At 36.5% G+C, this 13,641-nt stretch overlaps 1 protein-coding gene across 1 annotated transcript in view; it reads left to right on the top strand.

Annotated features, from left to right (window-relative positions):
* Positions 1-65: 65 nt before the first annotated feature.
* LOC310635534 (uncharacterized protein) overlaps positions 66-13,641 on the top strand; it is a 32,999-nt gene continuing 19,423 nt past the window's right edge. Inside the window, exons 1-5 of the mRNA XM_083354574.1 lie at positions 66-311; positions 6,162-6,299; positions 9,971-10,020; positions 10,973-11,072; positions 13,090-13,178. Of these exons, the coding sequence (XP_083210700.1) occupies positions 261-311; positions 6,162-6,299; positions 9,971-10,020; positions 10,973-11,072; positions 13,090-13,178 (428 nt within the window). The 5' untranslated portion in view covers positions 66-260. The remainder of the gene's footprint in view (positions 312-6,161; positions 6,300-9,970; positions 10,021-10,972; positions 11,073-13,089; positions 13,179-13,641) is intronic.

Raw genomic sequence — 13,641 nt, 5'->3', positions numbered from 1 at the left:
GACAGCTGCGTAAACGTGCCAGTAAAGCGTCCGTCGACGTTTGTACCACGCCAACGTAATCTTAGGGTCGTAAGGCGAAGAATTAGAATATCGGTCGGGAAATCGTTACAGCTCGCCAGGAAATTTTGGGCTTTCTTCGGATCGGAAGGTTCTGTCGTATTCATCTGGCAGGGTCCGTTGCCGGGGAAACGCGTCGCGCTAGGGGAAGCACGCGAAAGAACGATCAACCCCCCCCCACCCCCAGGGCTCCCTTGAGCATTATGAACAGCCGAAGTGACCGGCCCGTTCCTTTGCCTCGGACAGCAGCCAAGGTAACGACTGCAAAAAAGATGGTGCCCCCTCCCTCACCCGGGCCGACAGACGATGCGAGTAGATTCAATTGGAGCCATGCTTCGGTCGCTGCGCCATCAGCCAGGGCAGCGTTTCCCAACCTTAGGAACTTGAAGATGCGTGGACTTCAACTCCCAGGATTCCCCAGCCAGCTATGCTGGCTGGGGAATTCTGGGAGTTGAAGTCCACGCATCTTCAAGTTCCTAAGGTTGGGAAACGCTGAGCCAGGGGATGGATCATCATGTTCGAACAAGCCAGCCTGGCCTGATGGGGGATGGGTTGGGATTTTATTGTTATTTTTAATATATCTATTTATTGTTTTAGCTTGGGCATTGTGTTTAATTCTTTTTTAACTTTTGTATCTTTGTATTTTTATATGTTTGCCCTGTTCACCGCCCTGAGTCCTTCGGGAGAAGGGCGGTATACAAATAAAATTATTATTATTATTATTATTATTATTATTATTATTATTATTATTATTATTATTATTATTATTATTATTATATTATTATTATTATTATTATATCATTATATCATTATTATTATTATTATTATTATTATTATTATTATTATTATTATTATTATTATGATTATTATTATTATTATCCTCCCTCCCTCCCTCTTCTGTCCCACGTCCATCAGCTCGTGTGAACTGTGCTCGGAGGATAAAAAAAAAAAGTTTTCAGTGTAGGCTTCGGGAAACGTTGAAGCCAAGGGCTGCTTTTTTTTTTTCTTCCCCAGGACTTAAAAACGTTGAAATGTGGAAAGAAAAGACGCATTTGGATCAAGGGACAGGGCTGGTTCCGTTGGAGCCTTTCTTGCAAATGGCTGGAAAAATCAAAATAAGAATAGGGGAAGAAAAGTTCTGGGCGGGTGCAGAGAACGGATTTTTACGACTTTTTAGTAGTTGTTTTTTTTTTTCTCCCAGCCAAATGAGAATAGTTTCTTCCTATTTGGTTCCCTCCAGATGACTGGATTATCCTTCAGTTGCTATGATTGCCGTCTGCAGTTTTCAGCTATGCTTTTGGGGAATTATGACATTTCTAGGGCATCTGAAGCCCATTAAGTTAAGCAGTGTATATTACGGTGGAAAAGATTTTTTTACATCAATTAAAGTGTCTTTCATATATGGGTTTTCTCTACAGGGGTGTGTGAAAAGCAAATGTCATAGACGTGTATGTAACTACACTGGTACTCAAGAACATAATGGCATTATGATTCCAAGCATGTTATCTTTTTTTTACAACATTGTGGTTTAATGGAGTTACTGGTGTTTTCAGTAAGAATGTACAATAGTGCCTAGGTATCTTCAAAGACAGGCTTAGAGTTCACCTGTCCTGTACTCCATCAGAGTTTTTTGATTGGCATGGGATACAGATATTGTAAAATAAGCATTCTATGTGTTACAAGGGATTCACATATTAAAATATTAACTGTCTGACCTGTGCTTGAAGATTGGACAGCCATTTGTCTGAAATGGTATAGGGTTTCCTGCCTTAGCAGGGGGTTGGACTAGATGACCTCCAAGGTCCCTTCGAATTATTATTATTATTATTATTATTATTATTATTATTATTATTATTATTATTTTCAGATTTGTTATATATATGTTTGTATATGTGTGTGTGCGCACACTTGTACATGCATATATACACATACATATTCATAGTCAAGGGACGTGGTGGCTCAGTGGGTTAGGACGCTGAGCTTGTCGATCAGAAGGTCGGCAGTTTGGCGGGTCGAATCCCAAGTGCCACGTAGCAGAGTGAGCTCCTGTTACTCGTCCCAGCTTCTGCCAACCTAGCGGTTCAAAACCACGTAAAAATGCAAGTAGAAAAATAGGGACCACTACGGTGGGAAGGTAACAGCGTTCCGTGTGCCTTTGGCATCTAGTCATGCCGGCCACGTGACCACGGAAATGTCCTCGGACAAGCGCTGGCTCTTCGGCTTTGAAACGGAGATGAGCACGGGCCCCTAGATTTGGAAACGACTAGCATGCATGTGCAGGGGAACCTTTACCTTTACCTTTATTCATAGCCAAATGAAGGTGGCAAGCATACCTAATACTCCTGCTTCCTATTTTCCCCATAAACACAATTCTGTGAAATAGGTTGGGCTTAGACAGGTGAGTGATTGGCTCAAAGCCACCCACCCAGTTTTCAAGCTTAGGAGAGGCCTTAACTAATGTTCAAATAAAATCTACGTGCCTGAATCTTAGGTCCATTTGATCTTCATCTAAATTTATAGTAGAAAAAACAGTTTTCCCTGGTGCTGTTTGTAATCCATTTATTATCTAAAATTCTGATAAATTAAACATTTTTAAAAAAATATATTTTATATTCTGACTGTATGTTCTCCAGGTCCTATCTTGCTTGCACATTTGCATTTGTTTGTTTATTTATTTAATACCCATCTCCCTAATAAAGCAAGTTTGTATGGTTTACAGATTGTAAGCTTAACCAGGATATTTGACACAAATAATTCATAGACTTTCAAAATTTGTACTTTATAATATCCTAACTGAGTGTACTTTTCTGTGTTGGATTAGATAGCCTGTTTGATTCCAATATTATCCATTCAGTGATGTTCATGCATAGAGTTTATATTTATGTTGCTTTAAATATGTTGGCAGTAAAAAAATTTCTTTGCAACTTTATTAAACTGTGTTATTCTTTCCTGAAGGCAATCTCAGCTGTTACACAAGTAAACATGGTTTGTGGCATTTATTGTACTGATGCCTCCTTGATATTTTACCAGCTTTCTAAATATGCTTCCAAAAGTCAGAATCACATAAAAATGCAAAAAGTTCTATCTACAATTATTTTATCACAAGTTTGCTTTTCTTAAATTTTGTAGAAGAAAACTAATGCAGTATACTTATAATGATATTTAGAATTGAATAGAATAATAACTTTATTGTCTCTTTAAATGTACACTAATCAACATACATTAAAATGAGATTTCATTGCATACAGCTCTCTAAGGGTAACCACCTCCAATATTCACTGCATAAACATGACAATAAAAAATGAAAGAAAGAGAAAGAAAGAAAAAAGAAAGAAAGAATATACCCACATATAATGGCCCAGAGAAACAACACAGTCTAGTTCAGATGTATACATATACATGGTGAGAAAAACGAATCTTGTGAATTTACCAAATGAAAGAGAATTTTAATTCAGTTGACCTATTTTGGTGTTTGGAAAAAAAACCACATTCTGTAAGTACTTTGTGTTATCTTTGTTTTTTAGGAAAGAGAAATTGGTCATTCTACAATCTTCTCAGCATCAATAAAAGTTTTTTATGCCTCTAGAGGGCAGCACATTACTTTTCTATAAAAGATACTGTAGTAATATAACACAAAATTGATCTGGGATTTTGTTAGAAGAAATAATTTTTAAAAATACTGCATTTCTGACAGCAGGTTCAAATGCTATGCTTTTAAAAATATCAAATGAGGTTACTATTGGGAAAATGCTTTAAACTGACTAATTAAATATAGACTACAATGTATTTTGCTTTGTAAGACAATTTGTGTATATTCACATAAAATTATTATTGTGAATTTCATATGATTATTGGAGCACTCCTGCCCTGCCCTGCCCTGCCTTTTTGATGGGCAATATATAGTGGATCTGAAGCTTGGGCTTACATCCTGGTGCAGACAAGTACATATACAGTCCAAGTAATTATAAGTAAAACTTCTATTTGTATTGTGATTGTAAAATACATCATCAGTAAGTGAACCACATGATCATTAAGTGAATCATGTGGTCATTAAATGAAGCAGTTTCCCCAATGGGTTTTGTTTTGCCAGAAACTGGCAAAAAAGGTTGCAAATTGTGATGACATGGCCGTAGGATACAGCAGCCAGTTGCAAATGTAAGCTGGTTGCCAATCACATGAATTGTGATCATCTGAACATGGTGGTGTGACAGTCATAAGTGTAAGTACAGATTGTAAGGTACTTTTTCTGAGGTCATTGTATCTTGTTAAATGAATGGTTGTAAGTCGAGGAATATCTGTAACATTTACTGCTCCGTAGATTAATGCACATGTATAGCCTCCCTTGCTCAACCTAATCCTGTTCTGCCTCTGAGATCTTGCAGCAAGGAGCACACTGTTTTCATGTACTTAATAAAAAAAAACATTATTCACAGTTTTTGCAAAGTAGGACATATGGCTGCTGTTTACCTATTTCTCAAGCTCATATTTTAAAATGAAGCCTTTGGACACAATTAGATGTAATATGCTTCACATGAGAAAGCAATTATACAATTATGCTGCAAGGCTCATTTTGAATTCATTTGGTATGGTGGTTAATATAGCCTTGTTCATTGAAGTCAGTAATCATCTCTCACCATTACCTACAACAGAGTCATATGTATTGTTCGTGCATTAGAGTTTAAGTGTACTTATTTAGAAGTCCTATTGATTTAGGTGATTTTCCATTCTTTCAATATAAAAACTGAGTCATATGAAAAGAACTGGCAATTTTTAGTGAAGGTGTGAAATTTTGTAATATTACTCTTAAGTACGCAGTAAGGCATTTAAATCTCAATATTTTTAAGGATCTGGCTCAGAAAACTATGTTTCTAATTTATTTTATAAAGTTCGGTGAAAACTAGACAGGTATATAATGAAGTTTTCTATATGAACTATATTATGATGTTTGGAAATTCCTTACTTTAGAAATATAATGTAACAATAATAAACAATATCCATTATTTTAATATTAATTTTGTGGATCAAAATGCCTTTAAAAAGTCATATTTTGTGATGACTCCTCCAGACGCTTCCCCAGATACCTCTCCAGAAGTCAGCTCAGAGAAGGATGAACTCCCCACGTCTGGAGGGGAGTTGGTCAATGGCTCCAAGCAGGTGTCTGAGAAGGGAATTGCTGGGGAATATTAATAATATTAATAAACCCACTAAACCACTGTGTGTGAGTGTGTAGGGCAGCAAATATTTGAAACTGGTATCCTAAACATAAAAGCTGTTCATTGTAATTCATGTAATGTGTAAGAGAAGATACAAGCATTTTTGTGGTGGCAACTCAATTTTTTGAACTTGATTGATATTTTCAGCAATAGATTGTATTATTTAGGAGCATAGGTTATATCAATGCCATTTGGAAAACTATATTGCAAAGCCACAAAATGGAATATATCTCGATGCAATTAGAAATACTAAATACATTTTAACCATTGGTCAGATAAATAATGTGTAACAAAGGCATTTTAGAAAAAACTTTTTTTTTGGTGTATTTTAAGCAAACAATGGCTATTATATGCATTCAGAATAATGGACATACAGTATATACCTTAAAGAGCTGTAGTGGCCCAGTTATTAGAATTCAGTATTGCAGGCTAATTCTGCCCACAGCCAGGAGTTTGATCCTGACCTGTTCAAGGTTGACTCAGCCTTTCATCCTTCCAAGATTGGTAAAATGAGGACCCAGATTATCTGGGGCAATATGCTAACATTTGTAAACTGCTCAGAGAATGCTGTAAGAGTGTTATATAAGTCTAAGTGCTATTGCTAATTGCTTAATTGATACAATGTGGTAACAAACATTAATCTCTACATATTTCTTAAAGGTCTTAAAGATCTTATAAGGAGAAATCACTTAGCTATAAGCAGTTCCTTTTAATTTGAGGCATGAGATTAATTTGAAATCTGAAGAATTTTAAAAAATATAAAACATTAATGTTTATGTTATAACATGTTGCCTGCTTTTTAAATTGCTTTTTTCCCCTTAATGTTTGTTTGTGTAAATTCATTTTTTTTACATTTTCTTCATTTCTTTTGTTGTGGTTTTTGTGCTATAGGTTGGAAAGCCCAAACTGAAGGACCCTGCAAGCGATCATCTGCCTCTGTGTTCGACATATCATGATAATTGGCTGCTTAGAGAAGATGAGCACAACAATGAACATTACATCCTCCATAAGAATGTGAATGACTACAAGGTTAAAAAAAGTTGTATTTAATTGTGTACAGAGTTTAAAAGGGGTTACAATAAGACTTACTATTCAACCAAATTACTGGGCTATTTTTATATTGAACATAGGAACTGACATCTTTATTTTTCATGCTTGGAACTTTCTACTTCTAAATATATTGTTTTATCACTACAGAATTTGAGATAAGCATGAAAGAGTCAGACCATTGCAATCCATTCAGAAATCCAGCTGATTACATAAGTAATAGAGTTGTTTTTTAAAACAAGAAAGTACATGTCCTCTCTGAAGAACCTGAATTTATAAAATTTTATTTAACATTAAAAAAGCAGCTGTTTCCTTATTTCTTTTAAACTTTTTAATACTTGAAATATAAATTGACAGGGATTACAGTACAAATATAAAATTGCAATAAATTAATTATAAATTAAAAAAAGGATGGGAGAGCCAGTTTGACATAATGATTAAGGCATCAGGCTAGCAACCTGGAAACTGAGTTCTAGTCCCACTCAGGCACAAACCCAGCTAGTTGACCTTGAACCAGTCACTTTCTCTCAGCCCTGCAAAGGAGGCAGTGGCAAGCAATTTCTGAAAAGTCTTGCCAATCTCCGAGAACTGGACACAGTTAAATAAAAGGAGAACAGGAGGAGGGAAAAAAGTAAAAAAAAAATCTAAAAAAATCTTATAAACATGTATTGTAAGGCTTTAAAAAAAGAGAACAAGGCTTTTTAATAAGAGTTGGTCCCTCAATTTAGCAGTTCTGGATTCAGAAACAGGCCCAAACAGCATATTTATTTCTGTTATATGTAACTGCAAAGAATGATGGATACTCTGTTCTGGATAAACAAGTATTGGAGTAACTATGGCTTGATGATTTTACAGAGTAATAGATTTGCATGTCATTAGTATAGCCCTTTGATTTCCTGTAAATATTAAAAAGTACTGAGTACAGAATTGGAGACCATGCAATAGCTGCTGTTTCATGCAGTTGTATTTATCTAAGAAAACACTTTCTGAATCTCTCTGAAAAGCTGGAATTGAACACAGCAAAAAAGTCTAGAAATCTAGAATATCATTGTTTATGATAGAAAAAGATGATGAGAGATCAAGAAAAAACAGATTGCTTATAACCAGGGCTTTTTTTCTCATAGAACGCTCAGAATGGCGTTCTGGCACCTTTTTTTTGCAAAAACAAACAAACAAACAAACAAACCTCCCTCTATTGGCTTTTGAAAGCCTATTGCAGGTCTAGGCAATCTTGGCCCTTTTTTATGACTCGTGGACTTCAACTCCCAGAAATCCTGAGCCAGCCATGCTGAGGGGAAAGAAAGAGGTTTCCAAGCTGAGCCATGGTGGCTCAGGAATTCTGGGAGATGAAGTCCTTGAGTCATAAAAGAGTCAAGGTTGCCTACCCTGCACTAGAGGAGGACATTAAAATTATTTACAGGGTTACTTCTTTAGGAACTAAACTTTTAGAATCTAAAACAGCTAATTCAAAAAAGCCAGCAGGAAAGAACCTCACATTTTTCATCTGCTTCTGTCTTTTGGAAGGTAAAATTAAATAACAAAATAATCTATTTCCTATGTTAACATCTCTGCAATGAAATCAATAAAGGTAAGAGGAAAGAAATGAGAAACATTTTTCTCAATGTAATATGTCTAATTTAGCTGATGCTAGAAAAAAATAGTATCTTTTGTACATACACTTGAAAACTATTTTGAATCTAACCATCTATTACAACTAAACCACTTTAAATTAAATAATTCTTAAGAATGAAATATTCTTAATTTGGACTTTACTTTTACTGTTTGAACTGTTGTGTGTTTTGAAAAATAGATTATTTAGAATCTAGTTATGTTGCACTTCAGTCTTTAAATAATTAACCTAGTATATACTTAACAATATATGATGTTTTCCATGGTGAGCTTAACATCAATAACAACATTTATTAAAAAGGCTAAAATAATTTCTGGTGGTATTATCTGTACATTAAAATTTTGTTTAGTCACAATATTTCACTTCATTTAATTTGAAACCAAGTGAAAAATTGATTTAAATTACTTTATTAAAACAAATTAATGGCAATTCTTTTATAAGAAGTTGCTTCAAGCAAAATGAGTTTGACATGCCTGCTCTAGATAGTTGAATGCTCCAGAGCACAGACTTTTTTTTTAAAAAAAGAAGTAATAAAATCACCACCACTGCCCTGAAAGTCATGTTGCCTAGTGCCTCCGTGGCTTACCATGACCACAAGCTCCAACACTGTAGATGCTCCTCTAGTCACCAAATCATTGATTAGCCCACCAGCATTCCTTTGCAGACCACAAAGATTTTTAATTAATCAGTGTGGGCCTTTCCCTTATACAAGTTGCACAGACCTCTTCTAGATTTTCCTCTTGCCTTTCCGAGTTAACTCCTTAGTCTGTCATTGAGCAAGAATTGACTTTGTAGGGAAGCATATTATCATTTGATGTATATTTAACACATGTTCTACCTTTATTTACCGATTATATAATATTTGTATGCAATCCACATGGCAAGGTTTGGGGCAACTTACAATATTTTTAAAATCATAAGATTAAAACATAAAAGCAGGGCTTTTTTCTCATAGAACGCTCAGAATGGCGTTCCGGCAGCTTTTTTTTTGCACACACACAAAAAAGCTTTTGCACAAGCTATGCTACTCCCTCTATTGGCTTTCAAAAGCCTATTGGCTTTCGAAAGCCAATAGGAATTGCTGCTGAGCACGCCAAAAGACCTGGCTGGCAAACGTTGCAGTGAAGGCGAGTTGGCAGGAACTTTACATCCCTCCCTGCTGCCCAACTACACCATCTCAACTAGGTAAGTAAGAGAGGACAAAGAGTGGGAGGTGGGTTCTCCGGAGTCCATGTGCACTCCTTCCTTGTGCTCACCTGTGTCAGCCAGGCTGGTGGCCTACCTGGTGCTGGACCTGCGCCACCGTCGCCTTGCCCTATATGCCTAAGTGGCCGCCCTGCATCGCCTGGCCTGCACCGCCTCTGCCGCCCGCCCCCCGCAGCCCCACCATATAGAGTGGGCCCCACTGCTCCCACAGCACCAGCCGCGTCGGCTCTGGCCTGGGGGACAGCCCGCTGCCAACACCCCTTGCAGCAGTGCCGCCTGCCCCGCCCCCTGCACCCAAGATGAGAGTTCCGGCACCTTTATTTTAGAAAAAAAGCACTGCTTATAACTAATCAGTCTTAACTTTGAAGCTAATTTGAGTTGGTCATGATAATCTATGTCATTTGAGATAGTGAGCACTGTTCAATCATTTTATCCAACTATGGGAAGTTAGAGATTTGTCTACTTGCCTCAGATATAAGAATTGCCTCTTTCAAAGGAGACATCCTATAATTTCTGAGGGAACAATTTATGATATTAACTAAGGTTTCTCTAATAAGCATCTTGCTAGGAATTGCAAATTATATTAAACAAGCATCAAGAAGACAAATTACTTTCAATAGTATATTCCTATTTTTGAGCATTTCTTTTTAGTGAAATCTGCTTGCTTATGTTTGTACTTTAAGGTGATGTTATAATTCAGTGTGCCTAGATTTTAAAACATTAGAGTCTGAGTAGAAAAATTAAAAGTTTTATAAGTAGAGTTCTGTTTTCGTCAGTTTTAATTTATCTATACTTCTTTGGGATTTGTCTTTTTTAGAAACTGCAGGAAGAAAATATAAAAATAAAGAATGAATTGAAAGACTTAAGGTACTGCTACATATTGGCTATATATAAATCAAAACTGATTTGATATATTGAAAACTGTAGATGTTGAAATTAGGTAGAAGATTCTGAGAAATCAAGAGAATGAAATTGTTAGGTTGCTACTTAAAAAGACTCAGATAAGAATCTTTACTACACATTAGAACAGGCATGTCAAACTGCCGGCCCATGGGCTGGACGCGTCACGCTGAAACCACGCCCACCCATTGCTGGCAATGGGGGAAAAGTCCCGATACATCGTGCAACGTCACAGGACATCACAAGTTTGACAAGCCTGCATTAGAATGAAGCTGTTTAAAGAATATGGGGATGTTCTCTATTAACATGGGGATGCAGTTCATTCTTAACAACCATTGCAATTCAGTCTGGTGCAGTTTTTCCCTATCTTTCCCATAGCTAAACAAATGTCTAGCAATTCTTAAAACTGATAATTAAATAGCAATTGATTGTTGATATAGTTGGAATTTCTGCTTGGAGAACAGTGTATATCCTAAAGAACGTCTGTTCTCCATTCTGGGAGAAAGCTGATAAAATCACCTTGAAACCTTCCTTATCTTACATATAATAACTCATGTCTTCCCCAAACATGAGGGAAGTTTACTTCCACTAGGAAATGATAAGATACTAGGAGGTTTTTAAAGAAAGTCTAAGTTCCACAAAACAATTACTTATTTTTAGTACAATAAAATGTAGACATGTTTCAGGAAAAAGTAATACGGTTTTTGAATGATCAACTCAAGGAAAACCGAATAATAAACATGTAATATAGCTACAATTTTTGGATCAATTTTAATGGATGTGTTAAAAGTGATGCTTTTTACATCACTTTTAACACATTCATTAAAATTGATCCAAAAATTGTAATTATAGTACTAAAGGTCAGTAAAGCCTTATGTGAGCTTTGAAATTATTTTAAGAAATATATTTTATATTTTAGAAACCAATATGAACAGCTTATAGAAGAAGGAAAGAACAAATCTTTTGATGAAAGACGGGCAAGTTTTTTAAAGTCTCAAGCACTACAGCTGGAAAGGCAGGTAATACTGTACATCTTTGTGAAACACCTGCAGTTAATTTTATATAAAAGATCTGAAAGCTGCCAATGTTTAGGAAACCAAAAAGCACTTTTCTGAAATTGTGTTTTGAATTATCTAAATAGAGATAGATAAAACATTATCTTAGTGCATTCTAATCATGGAATGAGTGTTTGGAGAATTTTAAACTCAGAACAAAAGGCACATTTTAAGAGTATTCTGATCTTAGAGCAAAACTAAATTTTGTGTTCTAGATCTTCTAAGTGCTGCTGCTGAGCTTTTTAATACCTCCTCATCAGCATTTCTTCCACCTAACCAGTAAAACAGCAGGGCTGTGTTGGGTCATTGCTGCTATAAGTTTACACTGGATAGAGTGAGATGGTAGGTGTTGAGTGGAGCAAAGCAGTTAAACACATGATAAAGCAGAAGACTGCTTTCAACTATATGGAGATCTGTAAACAAACTGTTTTTTTAAACAGCTCCTATGGGGAAATTAGCATTCATATGGATCTATGAATGGATAGTATGGATGGCTGAGAAATAGGAAATATAAATAAGTAAATAAATGTGTTAAGCTGGGCTTTGTGCAGAGAGGTGTGTGTATGTACTACAGGTACTCCTCAACTTACAACTGGTCATTTAATGACCGTTTGCAATCATGGAATGGATGCTTTATGGCCCGTAAAGCATTTCTGGTCATCATAAAACATCATATTGCCTTCCACTTAGTCACATGACTCCATTTTGGGCACTTGGCAACCTGTTTGCATTTATGATTGGTTGCCAAGTGCTCTGCAATCATGTGATCACAATTTGTAATCTCTGCTGGCTTCTGGGGAAGCTTCTGGAGGATTTGAAGTCCATTTCCCAATCTGCAAAGGGATTTCTCCTCCTTTCCGTGCAGGAAAGGGAAAAAACCCTGCACAACGCAGGTCCTCAGATCTGGTGGAGTGAAGCTGGCATTGTGAAAAGCTCTTGAGTAGAGCCTTTCAGAATGCCAACTTCAGTAGCATTTTCTCCTCCAGAGAAGAGAAGGACACTAGTGAAAGAGGTAGATTCCAGAGGAAAAAAGAATGCCGGCTTTGCTAACTTTTTATGAATGTCAAATTGTGTAATTTGGAAAAGGAGCCTTCCAAACCATTGTGAGAATGGGGCCTGCGTCAGAATGCAACAAGGAGATGGAAATATAAGCGGATCTGATGTGGTGGTGCAGGGAAAGGGTCGACGTGCTGGTAGGTCTAACTGGTTGACACCTCCTGGCCCACAGGTTTCTGCATGCCATCCCAGACCCTCCCCTACCCCTGAGATAGAATTGAGCAAAGCAGTCATGTGGAAACCTTGCTTAATGACTTCAATTCCCAGCTCAATTATGAACATAAGTCAAGTAGTATCTGTCATGTATTAAACATGCGAATACTTTGTTAAAGCTATTGAGATTGTATAAACGCAAAAACTATTACAGTGTGCACCAGTGCCCTGTGGCTGTGCCAAATATCAGCATGTATTTAAAAATGCCCACAGTGTCAGCCATAGCCACCCTAGTTGGGGAATTGGGGGAAGTAAAGTCTGGACATATGGAATGATCTAGAGCCAAAGATAACAATAGCAATAACACTTAGACTTATATACCACTTCATAGGGCTTTACAGCACTCTGTAAATGGTTTACAGAGTCAGCATATTGCCCCCAACAATCTGGATCCTCATTTTACCGACCTTGGAAGGAGGGAAGTCTGAGTCAACCTTGAGCTGGTCAGAATCGAACTCCTGGAGTGAGCAGCGAGTTTGCCTGCAGTACTGCATTCTAACCACTGCGCCACCATATACTTTTTATTCTTGTGATTGTATGACTGATGCAGCACTGTGCCCATTTAAACCTCATGTTTTTCTTCTATTCACAGATGTGATGAAAGAATGTTCTTTTCAGTTTCTTATAGAAAAAAAAAGTTTGCTCAGAGACAAGAAAGCAGAAATGCTTTTAGGAGTGATTCTCTGTATGTTTTTTCCCCCCCTGTAAGCAGGTGCTGCTGCTTACAGAAGGATTAAATTCCCGAGCTGTTTTTATGTTGGAGTTAAACACATCTTTAGAAGCTCTTATTGACAAAGTTAGGTAAGCAGTGGAAAGACAGTATATTGCCACTATTTGAAATGAAATAGATATGAAAGTGCTTGTTACAGGCTTATGTGTATTGAATATTAAAAGAAGGGGACAGGCCTCCTTTAAAGAAACAGACATGCATGTTTCTCTTGGTATGTAGAAAACAAACACAGCAGGTAGCATATTATTATAGGAGTTCATACATCTTAACTTGTGTCCTAAAACAGAAAGGACTACTGGAATCCATTCATCATTTGTTTAGTATGATTCCCAATTATTACAGTGAATCAAATAGAAGTTTAAATTATGTGTTTTCAAATATGTTTTCATAATCTGTAATATTTATGTTGGTTTTTCTCTGGCAACATAAAAGCGGAACTTTTAATGTTTTTAGTGAACATCTTCATTATTTCAGAATCAGTTTTATAAGAAAAACATTATTGTATTTTATCTCTCAAATTTTAGAAGTACAGAT

The sequence above is a fragment of the Vipera ursinii genome (assembly GCF_947247035.1).
Source record: "Vipera ursinii genome assembly, chromosome: 2".
NCBI lineage: Eukaryota > Metazoa > Chordata > Lepidosauria > Squamata > Viperidae > Vipera > Vipera ursinii.
Note: the sequence above shows the minus strand (reverse complement) of the source record. Positions and strands in the feature narration are given on the sequence as shown.